This window comes from Meleagris gallopavo, chromosome 10, assembly GCF_905368555.1.
Source record: "Meleagris gallopavo chromosome 10, MGAL_WU_HG_1.1, whole genome shotgun sequence".
Lineage (NCBI taxonomy): Eukaryota > Metazoa > Chordata > Aves > Galliformes > Phasianidae > Meleagris > Meleagris gallopavo.
Genome location: NC_139413.1, coordinates 11,287,093 through 11,303,642, shown reverse-complemented (window position 1 = coordinate 11,303,642; position 16,550 = coordinate 11,287,093). Strand labels below are relative to the sequence as shown.

General features: G+C 38.8%; 1 protein-coding gene across 1 annotated transcript; it reads right to left on the bottom strand.

Moving 5' to 3' along the window:
• Positions 1-259: 259 nt before the first annotated feature.
• On the bottom strand, positions 260-16,462 carry DPH5 (diphthamide biosynthesis 5). Its single transcript, XM_010715636.3, has 7 exons — positions 16,322-16,462; positions 14,322-14,446; positions 11,208-11,316; positions 4,361-4,481; positions 2,566-2,605; positions 1,411-1,514; positions 260-506 (listed from the first exon to the last, which is right to left on the bottom strand). Exons 1-7 carry the CDS (start codon positions 16,454-16,456, stop codon positions 283-285), a joined length of 858 nt encoding a protein of 285 aa, XP_010713938.1. The 5' UTR covers positions 16,457-16,462; the 3' UTR covers positions 260-282.
• Positions 16,463-16,550: the final 88 nt, after the last annotated feature.

The window sequence follows — 16,550 nt, the reverse complement described above, 5'->3', positions numbered from 1 at the left end:
CCTGAGACTGATGCAGATGCCAAGGAACTGAACTAAACAAAGTATTCTTAAGGTTTAAAGACTGCTGGAGATATCTTTACTTGTCAGAAACTGATACCAGCAGATTTATTTTGCAGTTTGTAGCCTCAGGTTAAAGCAAGTCCATGTTCTTACAGTGTTATCTCCTGCAGCTATATACAATCTAAATTCATTTGATCTAAGCAAGCTCTAAATATTCAGAGGAATAACTATGTGCTGACATGAAATTAATGACAGAATGAAAAATTCAATACGCATTTTTATTTAACTGGTCTTTTCAAATGCATTATTTTCAAAATTGGAAGCATCTACAGAAAAAAGCTTAAGCATTTCTAATTCCAGAGGATGCATAGTGCCTGTAACAATCATGGAATGGAGTGGACCACCTAACTCCACTGTAGACATTTGATACAGTGTGCCTGAAGCAATCTTCTGATCAGGAGCGCCAACACGTGCAAGGCCAACACAAATTGTGTTTTCAGTAATTTCTGTAAGAAAGAACATCCAAGAATTGATTCTTATAGAATTCTTCTAGGGACCATGTTCCAACTGTCACTAGAAAGAATAATTTATTAAATAGAGGAAAAAAATACTCAGTGTTAAAACCTTAACACCACTGTCTCATGTTTCCAGTTAATCGTCAGAGTAGTTTAAAAAGAAGCTTGTTCTACAAATAAAAAGTGTATCTCAGATCTATTTAACAGCAGGAAAGGGAAGGCAGCAGCAGTAAGTGAAATTCATTCAGGAGACTACTGCTTCAGATTAACTCTACATAAAGGATAAAATGAAAGTACTGTTTCCTTTTCATCATGACAACATTTTAAAAGGAGTACAGATACATTTCTATTAATTTTTTCTACTATGACATAAGGGAGTCATCTTCATAGCTGCTCTGATTTCATGTCTGGTCTTGATAAACAACTCCTTAGCAGGCTCTTGAAGGATTTAATTTAATAGAAGGATCCTCTTTAAGGATTCAAGGCTAAAATCACAGTCCTGCAACTTTGGAGCAACCCAGATTCATGCTGGGATTCGTGCACAGTATAGTGTAACCAGTCTAAGAAACATGTAGCTAAGATTCCTGAAGCTTGACTGAGCTAAAATGCTTGGATGCAGGCTTCTGCAACTATAATGGATCAAGAGCTCGCAGTTAAAACTGGACAGCCAACAGTAGTTACTATACTGAGGTTTTGACTAAATCTCCTGGAGCTGCTAGTGTTAGTTCATCTGAGCTCAATTAACTGCACTTTGTTCAAGCTCTGCCAAATCCATCTTCTGGTTCTGTTGCAGATCAAGAAAATGCTAAGATGAAGAGGAAGGCAGTAGAGTTCAGTGACTCATCACTAAGTGAGAACTGAGGAGCAGCAAATAACAGCATTGCAATAGTAGTACCTGGTTCTTCTCCTTGGAGTCTCCTATTCCGAATAATGTCAAGAAGCTGTTCTGCAGCTTGGTTCACACTCATGTAGCGTGGTGGCTCATAAATCTTCCTTCCTCTGCAGGGAAAGAAAAGTAATTTAAATATAAATCATTTATTTGTCTCTGGTATTTTTACAGTTTATTTCAAATGAAGTCTGTGGACCAGCAGATCAAACTTAAACAGGCCCGGGCTTTCAGACTGGCCTGGAGACAAGTGTGGAATTTTTAAGGAAGACAGAAGACTCTTGTGCTCTCATACACCTGTGAAACAGCAGGGCCTCCATCTGTTAAATCACTTGAAACTTAAAAACAAATTGAGTTGCTGGAAGCAATGTGCAGGTTTTGTGACCATTTCGGAAAGATGCCTTTGGCTTAAATTCAAGGGCAAACTACTGTTTTCCTGTTGAATGCCTTGTAGACAGATTATTACAGACTAGCATTATATTTTTAAATGAAATGCTTCTTTCTTTGCCAACTATGGATTCAAACAGATTTTATTTTGAAACTCTAAAATAAACAAACCTCAATGATAGCATGAGACTTCACAAATATTAATTTAGACCAGAGTACAGCATATGTAGAAAGTAACTATTTATATTCTCCGTGTCAAAGCATACAGATTGCAGAGAGATGATTAAGGTGTGACAAGAGCTTCCAGATACAGTTAAATGAGCTTAAAAGAACTTTCAATATGTTGCTTATTTAACTGCTAAAAAACAGTGGTACGTATTCCATACTTCACTCTGCTTCTAGCCACTGTAAGGAAGAATGAATTCAGAACACTGTTTATGATATTAATTTACTTCAGGATGAGACAGAACAGCAGTAAAAGAACTCTTGACCTGGCAGGTAGAAAGCTTATCCCGTTCTGACCTGCTTCTCACAGGAACAAAGATTATACACTGCTGCAGCTTCAATCATTTACTGAAAATAAAGCCAATTCCTATTGTAACAAACAGAAAAATTCTACTGCTTAAAGGAAACAAAAAACCATGACCACTGAGAAGTGCAAGAGAAGACAGGTAAGTTCGTTACGAGGCTTCAGATAAAGAGCCTTTGTTCCTTATACAGAAAAAACCTTGTAAGTACCACTGTTTGTTTCCATATATTTTCGAAGTTGTGACTCACTTCATTAGATTCTCCAGAGACTGCTCCTTCACTTTAATATCTGTAGAACAAAACAGTATATAAAACACAGGTTCCTTACAAAATTCCTGGTTAGTTTTCTATGTAGCTGTACAGCTTACTTTAAGATATTATTCTATAAACTTTATAGCAACATTCTAGTTCTTAAAGGAAAATGGAATATGGATTACATTTTGTTTCATACGTTAATTATAAAGAAATTAATGTGATTTCATGCATGTGATTTTGCTCAAAGACAACGTATAGTGTCTCAAATTTTGGAGCAGATAAGATCAGTAAAAAATATTGCTAAGTATTAAAAACGGTAGGCGTATTTCCCACAGGATAACTAAATGCTTGCATGCTTAGGCAAAATCAAGGTATTGTGACTACTTTGAAATTATAAATATGTTGTGGTTACAGAAGGTGAAACTGAACAACTGATCGACAGTGATTACATCACCTTCATGCAGGAACTGAACTTTCGTTAGCACTTCCTCGCTGTCCCAATCAAAATTTAGAACAATCTTTCTCTTATGGGAAAAAGGAGGATTTGGGCAAAGAAAAAGGGCCAGGTAAGACTCTGAACATCTGCAAGTTTATGAAACTGCACTTGACCATGATCTCTCCAAGTGACCATCAGATGTTATCTGTACTTAAATGCCTGAGAAATAAGATTGTAGTAAAAGCTGGATACATTTTTTTTAATCTTGATTTTAAAAGTATTGCTTAATCATGTTGTAAGCCAAGGTGACTCTGAAGAAATGGTTTAAAATGCAAAGCTGCAAGATTATTAGTGCACAGTTCATCAAATTGCTTTCATGTAAGTGAAGTTTCTTTGAAATTTTAAGAGTATTGAAGCTGATCTTTTTTATGTCACAATTAACTTGGAGATTGGTGGTTTTCAGCAGTTAGCTACAATCAGATGCAGGTATTACAACTGTCCCTGAAACATGAGTTTTATAATTAAATTTTATTGTTTCAATATTTTAACACACTGCATTAGGAAACTGCATTAGGGGAAAAAAAAAAAAAAGGGAGCACATAGAAATGATTATATGAAAAATGTGAATAATACTTGGTTTTAATATATTGTGGTTGGAATAGTCCTTGTTTCAAACACTTGTGAAGTCACCCTTCCTTAGAACAATTGCCAATATTCTGATACTTTACAAAGCTGGAAAACAGCCAACTTTCAAGGCACTGAAAAGTTTGATGTGCAGTGATGATTACACATATTCATGTTCTGGATTCCTCCAGTTACCACAGATGTTTTTGAGCAAGGATTTTTTGCAGTCCTGAAGCTTTTTACATGACAATCACTTTTTGCCAAAACATCATCAGCTGAGATAATTTAGGAAAGAGAATATCAACTTACAAAATAGAAATGCGGTTATAAGTACCATTTAGCTCCCCAGAAAGTCAGATGTGTCAAGCTCTGGCCTAATTAAGTCAATAAAAGATGGCTGCTAGTCATTGCCATCTCGGCTGGATCCTGAGCTAGATCTAGCTTAAAATCACTCTGATCATTACAACAAATACGGGCCTGCTGTTCCTATTTGTCTTCTACAAAGGCATCATTTCTTATAGATTTTCTCAAGAGGAATTAAGAAATTTCTAGCCACTGCAGCATGAATAGTGGCTACATTGATTCTAAGTAAACATACATTGAAGTTCCAATTCAAGAGATATTTTCAAAGATATGTTATCTAAGAACCTCTGTTTAATAAGACTTCATCTTATGCCTTTTGGGGCACTGGAAGATGGTAGCTAAGGAACTGGGACTGCTGCTGCTTACCAAGTAAGCACAGTGTGTGCATTCCATTCTGCCTGTTCTTCTTGATCTTGTCAAAGAAGCTTTCTGGCTTCCATGTATCCGTCCAGAAAACTATAGAAACTGTCTCTCCAAAATTGTACAACTGTAAAACAAAGCAAATCCAACACATATACACAATCAAAATATCAGTACAGTGCACACAAAAAAAGTATTAAAATAACAGACAATTGGAAACACTTGAGAAGTCCTGAGCACAGCAGAGAAGGTTTTTGTTTTTTAACACTGTCTTTTCTTCTCATTAACAGAGGGGCACTGTTCTTTTAATCTCTGACAGTAAGACAAATTAAAGAGTGACTAATGAACTACTGTAAAATTTTTACCTGTATTTGCATTCTCCTTTCCAACATTCAGTAACTTTCTGTCTACTTTCTATTTGTTTGTTTTTTTTTTTACTTAATTCTGAAGTCTGTCAAAGGCAAAACTTAGTAAGATTGGCACCAAAACTATTAATTACCATTTCTTATTTTAATATAATATATATTAAAGCTAGTCAAGTTCATGCAAACCTACAGCACTTGCAGTGTTTTCCCAAGCTTTGATTCAAATGATAGAGTAGGATTTATTATTTAAGCAGCACTTTCCTGCAGATGGGAGCTGTACCATGCAAATGCTGTTATTGTCTGAACAGACAGTTGATACGAAGATCTGAAGACAGGGACAGATTGTGCCTGAATCAGAGAGGTGACAGTTTTTTTTAATGCACATATGGTAAGAAGAAAGTGCTGACAGATTCTATGTCAAACACGCTCCCTGCCTTTATTTGCCAACTTGCTGCTTGCTATTTATTACTGTAAATCCCTAATCGTGGTGAAGACATTGGAAGCAATACTCTTGCCAATTGTTTCCAGTGATGCAAAAGTGAACATTAGATGTAACCTAAGGCAGAATTGGGCTTGGAATTTTTTGTAACAAACTTGAAAATGGGCAAAAACACACATCAATTTTGGTTAATTCAGCTCAGGAATGAGGCCAACCAAAATGGATTTTACAGCATGCCAACATTGTCTGCTCGAGCCTACCAGAAAAACAGTGGTTACACAGACTATCCTCTCCACTTTCTGTTTAAATCTGTAGGGAGGAACGTTTCCTAGCCCACTACAGGAGGCACTGGGTGTGCTGTTAGCAGAGAAAGAGGGCCCTGCACAGCAGTGACTTGGGCTGCACCCTGCCATCCGGGGATTCCCCTATACACACTTATTTTACTGTGGCATGAGGTTCTGGTTTTAACACTTGAATGCTGGCAGAGCGGAATTTGAATCAAAGCAGTAAGTTGTTTGTTTTCAAAGGACTAAGAGCTCAAAGTTTAACCATTCACACTGATTAGGCACAGCCTTTATTCAAAGATTCCTGGAACATTACTGCAAATGTTTCCTCTTTTAAATATTTCATTCTAGAACAAAGACAAGAACACACAGTGTACATTTCACAACCTAAAGGTTCTTCCAGTAAACTAAATATAGGTTGAACCAAATGAATTTCTCCTGCTGTAACAACTTAACTATTTCAGGACTTAACTCTAGGGAAAGATAAAAAGAAAAGAGAAAGAGTGAGCAAGCTGTTTTTGCCTATTTTTCACATGGCTGCAGTTCTCTCCATTTTCTTTCAAAACTGAAGCAAAACTGCTGGAACTTCACTGCAGGAGCAGCTGGAACAAAGATAGCTTTTCATCTCATGGTTGAGGCGGCACCTTCAGCCATCACAAGTTGCTGAAATGTGCAGTAGCCACCTGAGAAGCTAGCCAGCCTGCTGCCTGCCAACTGAAAGCCACCACAGTCTTTTCCCAAAAAGCAACAGGTCTCCTTTTGCAAATAAAGCAGCCCTTATTGGCTGTAATACTCCGAAAGACAGGAACTTCCACTACTGCCCTATAGCAATAGGATGTGCAGAAATGGGCATAATGTTGTCTGGCATTTTATTGGCAGTTAGGTCTTTCTAACTACTCTGTTCCATATTAGAACCAAGTTGGATATAAATTTGACTAACAGGATAGAATGGGGCATATGTTATTAACCTCACAGAAATGCCTTCACAACTTACACACTTGTATTAAATAAGCTTTTAAATAATGTATTACCTAGCATTAATTCATGATTTTATATTTTTTTTTTAACTTTAAAGAGGGGAAAATACTACTTTGGAAACTTTCAGATTCACAATCTATCAACTATGTGAAACTGAAGCAATAAATAGATACTCCTATTGTATTTAACTACTTGTTATTGATTACCTTGTAAGGAATTATATAGACAGAAAAATGTCACTCATCTAGCATTTGATCTCTGCAGCCAGTAAAACACGCAAGCATAGGCGCTATTCTGTCATCAGAGCAAGCCTGCTTTGCTTTGAAGAAACAACACATAATTTTATCAGAACATTAACTTTTGAGTTTTTATCCCCATATCTATGCAGCTTCTTGTGCTGCACGCTAATACTTACCACTTGAAATCTAGAACAAAGTACTGAACTGCAAATACAAGCCTTGCTGTAGAGATAGCAGTAAATACCCAGAATTGCACTGTTACCTGAAGGATTCATCTGTTACCAATCTCAGCCAGGCAGACAGCAGGTAACTGGACACTAATGCGAGAACCCACAGAAAGTAAAAAATGCTCTTCACTAACCACAAAAGACTGAATAGGGACCCAAACTTCCCACAGTCATGCTAGCAATGGTAATGGGAGGACAGTTGGACTAGATGTAGGTCCTTTCCAACCTTGTGCTTCTACGATTCTATGATTGGGACTGTAAAACTGGGACATGCATTTGTCAGCTGAGATGTATTATAAGACAGCTCTGTGTTATCATGTTACATTTTGAGATTGTGAAGGAGTTTATGACAACAAACAACAGCTCTGAATGTTTTCAGTGAAACAATCAAGTTGCGTGGTTGCTGGCATAACTTTAAAGACAGGCAGCAGCAAATGAAGTTTCACAGCAGACTTGTGTGTGCTGCACCCTACATCAAACAGCTGGGGTTTGAGAGTGGGCAGGATTTGTTCTGTGAAAGCTAAAACATTTCAAGCATCACATTTGCACAAAACAGGTTTGTTACAGTGCCCACATTCTGCTCAAGTACAAAAGTGACACAATTTCAAAGGGACTCATTGAAATGGCTGGATAGACACTTGCTGCTCTCAGCTTGGAAACTGATGTTTTTACCTTTTCACTACTGCTCAAAGCCTTCATAGAATTATTTCAAAAGCTCATTTTGAAAGACCTGTCTGGAAACTCCCCTCCCCCTGCCCAAGCAGTAATTGGCTTAAGCAAAGCTTTGTGACTTAACTTTTGCAACGCAACTAACTAAAGCCAGGAAGGGAAGCCAGAACTGTACTCCTAGGCCATGGGCTGTCTGCTCGAGCTTTCTGCTTCTCATGATATACAGCAGAAAGCTATTCAATTCACACTTTCATCAGCTCGGAACAAGCTATAGCTTTATACTTTATTTACACACATATATGAAAGAATGTCAGGCACCTTCTGGTTCTACTAGTATCTTCAACCTTTCTATGAATGATATTTCTTCTTTTACTTGTTTGTATAAGCAGGATCGATTGCTAATTGTAAGGCCAGAGTAAACTATGAGAGGAAAAGTGCAGTTCCATGATCTCAGCTTGGAAAGTCTGCGTGCAAAGATAATTTCAGGAAAACTGAAGAACAACTTCATTAATGACCAGGCTGAATGACATCAGAAACTTGAAGCTGTCCAGATCAACAGACCTCACTTAAAATACTGGTGTTGACAGTCACCACAAAAATACAGAGCATGAAAAGAACAAGTGAGACTAAATAGGGAAATTAAAAAAGGAAGTTTTTCCCCATCCCCTCCAAAATGCACTAAAGCAAGCAGGAGTGAAGATGCAAGATAACATTAAAAAGGGCAGTAGGGCAAGAGCTGCAGAAAAACCAAGAAAAATATATTTCAAAATGCAGACAGAATCTTTTGCAGAACTACTGCTGCATCAGCTGCGATGGTGACAAAGCAATTCTTCACTTACAGCCTAGCTCAACTCTTAAAGCTTCAGATGTGGAAACATGTCAAGGGATAAAGGTACATTTTCCAAACCTGGCATCTGTGTACTATTAAAAGACTTAGAAACTCCAAGCAAACTTGGACAGGACAGGATTTCCCCTCCAACGGAACACACCTTTGTCTTTGGTAGGCTCCTTAGACACATCCCAGAAATATCAAGCAATACTTTCTCACCCAGGTCTCTTGAGTTACTAATCAGAAAAAAGGATGACTGAACAGAGACAAAAATCTGTTTGGAGTAAATGGATGTTTCTGGGCTATATTTGCTGTGACAAATTTGCTGTGACAAATGAAGTTGCAAAGCAAATGTGAGTAATAAAGTCATGTAATTAACACTGACTTAACACTAGTTGGTTTGAGAAGCAAATGCCAGCTTCTAAAAGGCTCAGAAGCAGGTAGTCAAGAAAAAAAAAAAAAAACTAGTGATAGGAAATAGCTTATTTTAACTGTTAGTGAATAAAAAGTATTTTGCATAAAGCCCCTCCTATGACAGCAAAAAGTATTTTTGAAGATTAAGGCACTGAGAGAGGGTGGAGGTGGAACACAGAGGTTCCGCTCCTGCAACTACTACAGGTTTTCTATTTGACTATGGGCACACCAAGCTATGAGTACATCCTTGAGCTCCCTGACCTATAAGTAATACTTCTCTACTTGATACAGAAAGCTTATTCACCTATTTAGCAGACTCAAAGATAACACAGCAAGCACTGCTTTTTTGTTTGAATGATCAGCTAGTAGTTAAAAGGCAAAACTACTTTGTGGCTGTAATTGTGCTACCTGGACTGCAGACAAAAAGTCATCAAGATGAGCCACTGAAAGACAGGAGGGGACTTGCAGATGTTTGTTCCAAAGCTATTCAGGTGGAAAGTGGGTATATCTCAAAAGAAACGTGTCCTTGGTAGACATGTTTTTAACTAGCTTCTTGATTAAAATGAAGAAAGAAATGGAAGGGATTGTAAGGATGGTAACTGAAAGCCTAGAAGACAGAACAGGGCTTCTAGTAAAATGAAAGATGCTAATCCTTTCCTTTCACAGAAACCTTTCTTAGATATAAGGTCTGAAAATAAAACTATTATTTATTGCTAATTCCAAACTAAGAACACACCACTTAAAATAGTACAGCAGGAGAATAATCTGCTTTCAAGTTGAGAGAGACAATAAAAGATCAAAAAATTAAAAAAATAAAAATCAAAATAGACATTCACTCATCACAAGTTGGCAAGAAATAGATTTGTGCTCTTTAAATGGGACAAAACATCAGATCTTATCACACATTATGTATGGATAATGTTTACATACGCAGAGACTGCTGAACAATATTTGTGACACATGGAGTCACAGAGCTTATTATACATAAGCTACTTCAGTAATTCTGTTGTACAGGAAAACTGCACAACCGCCAGAATGCTGTTGGCTGCACAGAAACATCACTCTGGTGACAAACGACATGTTCTTCTGTGAACAGCCTGGGCTGTAGTTGCATTTTACTAATCAACAGTTACAGCTCACTACGCACATGGCTTTCAGAATAGCTTATAAAGGTGTTTCCTGTTTTTCTCTAGTAAGAAAGAAAGAGGTTTTGTATCACAATCAGATTAAAACAAAAAAAAAAGCCAAGCCTTTTCTGTGGTGAAGCAAAAGAGGAATCCCTGTTACACTTCATTTGAAACATAATACCTCCAAAACTGAAATGGTGGCAGGAGATGGCCAAGAACATGAAGACCTGAATGCAGACTGTTGGAAGAAGTCATAAATCTCTGCCACGACTCTAACTAAATCACAGGCTGTTCTTTGTAAGATACCCCTCACTTGCTGATTTTGTCTGTGAGGTGCAGTGAATAATTAAACATACAGCTGGTTATAGTCCTGTCAGGTAACACAACATGATCGCTATTTCCTAAAATGCTTCTTACAACACTGGGAATGTTGACTTATGAGAAAGCAGTCCCTCCCAAGCCAGAATGGAAAAGAGGATTATTGCCAGAATGAATAACACCACTTTTCCTTTGTGGTCTTTTAGCATGGGCTAAGGAAATACTAAGCTAATCGTCAAAACGTGAGAAAACATACAACTGTTTGCAGTGTATTCCCAGGTAATTTTCTTATCTCCTTTTTTAAATTAACTTAGAAGTTCTATACTCCTGCTTCCTAAGCCTAAAATGGAGTTGTGAGGGAAACTTACTCTGTGCTCTTTGAGTGTCATCCTTCCCAGAGCAGGAGAAAGTTAGCTGGTAGCAGAAACTATTTGTCAACAGTTCAACTGCAGAAGCAAACTTTGTGTAGGAAGAGCTATGTATGTTGCTCCAAAAGTAATGCCTCCTATTTATTTCCATTAAAATTACAGCATGCAAAGATACAACAGATCAAACTATTTGATAGAGCAAATTATCAGTTACAAAACACTTCTAATTTCTCAACTTAGTCACCACCATTAACTATTTCACCGGTGATGAACAAGAACCTGCATGTTGCGCTCATAAAAATCTGCACCAGTGAAGGTGACCCACTGTCACAGCTTTACCTGCCAAATAATTGAAATATCACAGTTTTCCTGAGGCAGGAGCAGAGGAGAACAGAAGTGTTACTATTCACATAGGGGCACATCAAAAGCGACATGTAGCATGCTGAAAAGGAAGTGTTAACAAACTGGCAACAGAAGTGTACAATTGCTACAGATCTTCAAACTTGAGATTGCAACACACAGTGCTTACAACAGCAGAGGAGTTCACCAATTCTATGTTTAGCAGTTGTGGAACACCATATATACAAAAATATTACCTGTAAACCACAGCAGCCCACTGCATTCATTATTGAAGCATTATGAATGACCTGGTATGGGATTCCCAACTTTACTGCACGTAGCACTAAATCACTGTGTGTTGTAGCCCTGTGGTAAGAAGGGGAAAAGGATTAGAGCCTGAAAAGACAGAGTAACCAAGGATTACTAGCATAATGGTTTGTTTTGAAAATAAAGTTAAACTCTACTCAAAAAGGACAATGCAAAAGTGCCAAAAGGCCAAGAATGACTTGACTAATTGTTAGGGAAAGTAAAAACTCACATAACATTTTAATGTGTAGCCTTCAGCAGCTGAAAACACCAAAAGCCTCAGTATGTTACCATTCCCTGCAGCTTTCTGGTGAAACTCTTAACACTAGAACAAATGTTGCTTTTTAAAGTAGCTTTGGCAACTACTTGAAAATGAAAGTTTCAATTGTCCTTTGTCTTCTACAGTTGTCTGCTGGACATCTGTTGAACTGTAAACTTCAGCTGTGTTTGGCATAGACTTCAGCAAAACCCCAGCGTTTCCTCACTCACTGCACAGCCAGTCCTTCTCTCACTTAGGAAATGCTAGGAAAGCAATTCTCTCAAACAAGAACTTTGAACAAACTGAGGTGAACTGTGCTCAATGCCTTGATTTTGTCTGTATCAGCTTTTATAAATATTTAATCCAAAGGACTTCTCAAACTAAGGGTGTCTACTAGTCTTGAACGATCAAGTTTATTCTGAAGTAACTAAGAAAAGTTCTAGTTAAGGTTACAGCTGAACTTAATTTGGCTCTGGGTGTACAATGCTCAAAGAACCCCACAGAAAACATCTTACAGTGCCTGAATCAAGAGTCACTGGGGTGGTAGGTAACAAAATCAGGATTAGAGTCCTTCTAAGATATTGAGTAAAGATAGATCCAGCTAACCTCATTTTTGAACTGCAATAATTTTTAAAGGTGTCTTGCTTGTACAAGTGTTTACGTACATGATGGGCACTCAGTTTTCCACATAAAATATGAAAATGCACCTACCCCCTGCCTAAATTTGAATGACTTCAGCCATCTCATCGCAAAGATGTACCACACATTTCTGGCCATTCCAAAGGAAAAAACAGCACATGCTGATCGGAATACTTAAATAGAAAAACTGCTTTCACCGTGGCCTGGTTCAGTTACTCTAAAAGAATTTCCCTTACTTTTGGTCTGCGAATTTCCACCAATCAGCAGATCAGGAACACAAATGTGGCAGCAGCTGGTAAGGCTGTAGGGATGAGTCATTAAAAAAAAGAAATCAATTTAACTGGAGGAAAAAAAAATAGAGGACTCTGGATTTAGGAAATCAAATGACCAAGGGATCAGCTGGCTTTATTCACTGAAATTTGCTCCAGCCAGCACTTTCTCCCAGTAGATCTGTCCATAATGACTGCAGATAAAAGCAGAAGTGCCCACATGGAACGTTCAGCTAACATCAGCAAAAGTTTGATGGAGTCAGCCCTCTGCACCCAAGGCTATGCTGGTATTTTTTCTGTCACAGATGCCACTAAGATTTTTATGAGTACTAATAACATAAATATTAGCACAGTCTAGATGAAGGTGGGCTTTCCAGTACAATACTAGAAGTGTCAGGTTCCTGCTAGCTAGCACATCCATGGTTGTTACTATGTCTGCAGGAGAAATGCTGTGAATAACAGCGAGAACTCAACACAAGCACGATTTCATCACTAATCATTAACCACAGACACCTGAGGTTTCCTAAGATGGCCAAGTACTCTTCTTACTGGCAAACATACTTGAAACTCTAAGAACAGCTGCAGTCACATGGCTTCTACCCAGCTCTCATATGGCTTCTCTTAGGACAGAAACATTCAGGTTTCTTTCCAAAAAACCTGAAGACCTAAATCCTTACAGCCATACATAAGCAAAGAAGCAGTTCTAGCTGCAATACTAAGGCCTTAAGCAATAAAACAGTAGCAACTCATTCTAAGAAAGGGCGATTTTCTACAGTGATGCAGTATGTTATAGTTAATCAGAATTGAAATATTTCTTCACTGAAACTACTGATACACATGGCAAATCAAGATGCCGCTTTCAAGTAGCAATTCCATTTCAACAGATGTAGAGTTTTGTAGTGTCTTACATCTGTCGCAGGATCACAGCAGAAAGGTGCGGGCAATGCAGCTCCACACTAATTCTAATGTTGATGTTAAATATGCACTGGAATGTAATGAATATTTCTGAAATGCAGCATTCCCTTTCTCTAAATACTAGTGTAATGTAATATTCTGTTGCCGATTCCCTTCAACCTGTGTTTACAGAAAATAGCCACTTTTGACAGATATGTACACTGCTCCTATTTTTCATAAACTCTGTTTTTTCATTCACAAACAGGGTGCACAGTGATTTGATTTTTCTTGTGCCCCATAGCACTATGGTATAAATCTTGAATCACCAGCTGGAGACTAAAAGCTCTTCTGTGTGTTTTGACATTACAGATTGATGATGCCTGACCAAAAAGACAGAAGGGAGATCCTCCTGGTAATAGGAAAACACTATACCTTTCAATAGCAGTAAAAGGGTGGAAACAAAAGGCTTAATAAACCAAACTGAGGAGACATTTTTAACTACCTAAGTCATTTTAAAGACTAGCATATATCAAAGCATAAGCACAGTACAATCAACAGTCAGTGTTCAATTTAAAACAACTGAGAATTACAGCTGCAGTTTAGATGTACTAATCACAACTAAAAGAACACTTTCTCAAAACAGTACATTTCTTGATTATGTGATAACCTTGAATCTTTTCCCCTAGCAGATAAAACGTGGAACAAAATATTTTCTATAGAAGGTAGAATATGTGACTGCTAAGGGAAAGATTTATACAATCCAGAAGGCCCACATTCATATGTATAAAGGATGTCTAGGTGAGGAATCTCCAAAGAAAGATGAAAGCATAGACAACTGCAAGTATATTTTGTATGCAATTAAAGTATACGAAGACGTCAAAAGTGCTTCTGGACTAAAAATCTGTTTCTTCATTAAGAATTACGGCTATGCAGAATGGCCATTTCCTCTTGAAAGAAGAAAGCGATCAAGTTAGAGCAATAACTATAATGTTGCTTCAGCTTACCCAAAGGGATCACCAACTACAAGAAAAGCGACATCACAAACATCAGCGTCTTTCAAAATGCTATCTGCTTCTTGTTCCACTGTTTCTCGATCAGCCAAAATCAGTTCTTTTCCATAAAACTCCTCCTGGATATCAAAATAAACAGGAAAAAGCATTAAGACACTTGGGAGTGTATTTGTATCTCCTGGTGTAATTAGTCACGGATACCAGAAAGGAGAACGGGACAATTATCCCTAGCTGTTTTACCCGCATCTTAGGAGAACCGTGCCTCCCCATGCTAGAGGTTCCTGTTATGCAGCTCTTAAGCTGACAAAAATTACTGTTAATCATATTATTCCAGTAAGGACTTGGCTGGAAACGTAGCTCAATCACACCCACATTTACAGCTAGTAGGTGGGCTCCAGGCCTAGTAATTACACCAGTCATCCTATTGCAGGGTATCCTTCCTCACAGCTCAGAGCCAACTGCTCAGGCTACTTATAATGGTGACATCAAATCAGATACAAATATGACACTAGCTACACCATAACCTTATCTTTACAGCTTTTATGTTTCTTAGCACTTTGTAACTAACCACACTTAAGGAATAAATTCATACCAATCCTTCATCTTCAGTTCTTTGTATGAAATACTTTGCCACATACATGGGTAAATACGTATTTGATTGTATTCACTTCTCTTCAGCAGCTCACTAATCACTGGGTCTCTTCCTATGTTTTAAACACCTCATTCACATGTTAGAATCAATCTCAGTTAGTTACAGAAACATGCTGCCTGACCACACTGAGCATATGTCTACCTAAGTAGTTTCACCATGCTTTTTACATTCTCTTTACGTGATTTAAGTCTGTTGTTTTTCTGTTTGCTTTTTTTTTTTACCAGGGCATAGATCAAAAAGGGTTATTTGTTCTGAACAGCACTCAGCAAATTTGGGCAGCATAACAAATACTAATGGCTACATAAAACTGGTAAGTCAGTTATAGTCCAGAAAGATTTTACTCTTGACTTCTCCAATGTCATCAGTACTAGCTTCATCTTTGCCCATAAGCAATTAATGAAAGAACCATCATAGTCGTACAGAACAGAAATAGTGCTTCATTCCAACACCCACCCAACAGATACAGCACTGGATATCAGACCTCAGCTACTGGGCTTCAGTCCCTTTTTGAAATGATGCTCTGAGACTGCTCTACAATGGAAATCAAAGCATACTGATTGCAGATCTAAAAAGCCTTTAGGTCTCTTGACCTAAACTAAAACGTAGGCTCACAGGAGGTGTGGCATCAAAACACAGAAGGCTGGTTTAGATAAGTTCTAATGGCTTCTCATTAAAGTTTTAGACAGGCCACCAAGATAAACTACAGGAGGAATCTAATCTTTTTTTGACAGCAGATGCAGGTTTGACAAAGTATTTAAAAGGTCATTTTCGCTTTGCAATTTTCCAACCAGCCAATAACAGCAAAAACACCTCATTCGGGATGGATTCACTTCAGTTCAACCCGCTTCAGTGTGCTGAATGGAGCAGCCAACGTGAGCGCCCAGCTGCATCGCAGCACACACAGGGGCACCACAGACAGCCCTGCCGTCACTTTTATCACTGGTTGTTCAGCAGGGCGCTACCCAGGCCTGCCTGCAGCCCACCCAGACACAAGGGATGCCAGCAGGCAGCACAGCAACTCGGCCTGACAGCGGCTCAAGGCCCCAGATGTGTTTTCTGGTGCGTTGCTTTATTTTTAATTAAGAGCAGACATGTTTGTCGCCAAGCTCTCCAATATCTCAAGCTGTGTACGTGTGGCTAGTGCTCTGAGATGAAAACTGGGGTCGAAACGCCAACACGACCCGTAGGAAGGCAGATTTTATCTTCTTCTCTCAATTCCTCCTATAAGCACAGCGAGCAAATGCTGCGCGCGTGCTGTTTCCGAGGACGCGCCGTTACTTTTCCCGTTACCGACGCCGTGCAGGCAATACGGCACGCAGACGGGCCGGCGGCACCGACCTACCAGCGCCTCCTTCCCCACGGTGAGCACGGACGTGTAGGCCTCCAGGTACACCTTGCGGCAGCGCCGCACCGCCTCCAGACCCTTCACCGTGATGTCCTTGGCGTCGCCCAGCCCCAGCCCGACCAGATACAGCATGCTGGCCTGGGGGAGGGAGAGGGGGGGAGGTGTCAGAGGTACCGGGCCTGGTTCCACTGCCCCCTGTCACGGAAGAAGAACGAACGCGGGTACC

Coding starts and splice junctions, on each gene's coding strand:
- DPH5 (XM_010715636.3), bottom strand. CDS start 16,456: ATGCTGTATCTGGTCGGGCTGGGGCTGGGCGACGCCAAGGACATCACG. Junction 4,482..11,207: donor TGGGCTGCTGTGGTTTACAG/GTAATATTTTTG, acceptor TTTGTTTTACAG/TTGTACAATTTTGGAGAGAC. Junction 1,515..2,565: donor TCTCTGGAGAATCTAATGAA/GTGAGTCACAAC, acceptor CTTTCCCTGCAG/AGGAAGGAAGATTTATGAGC.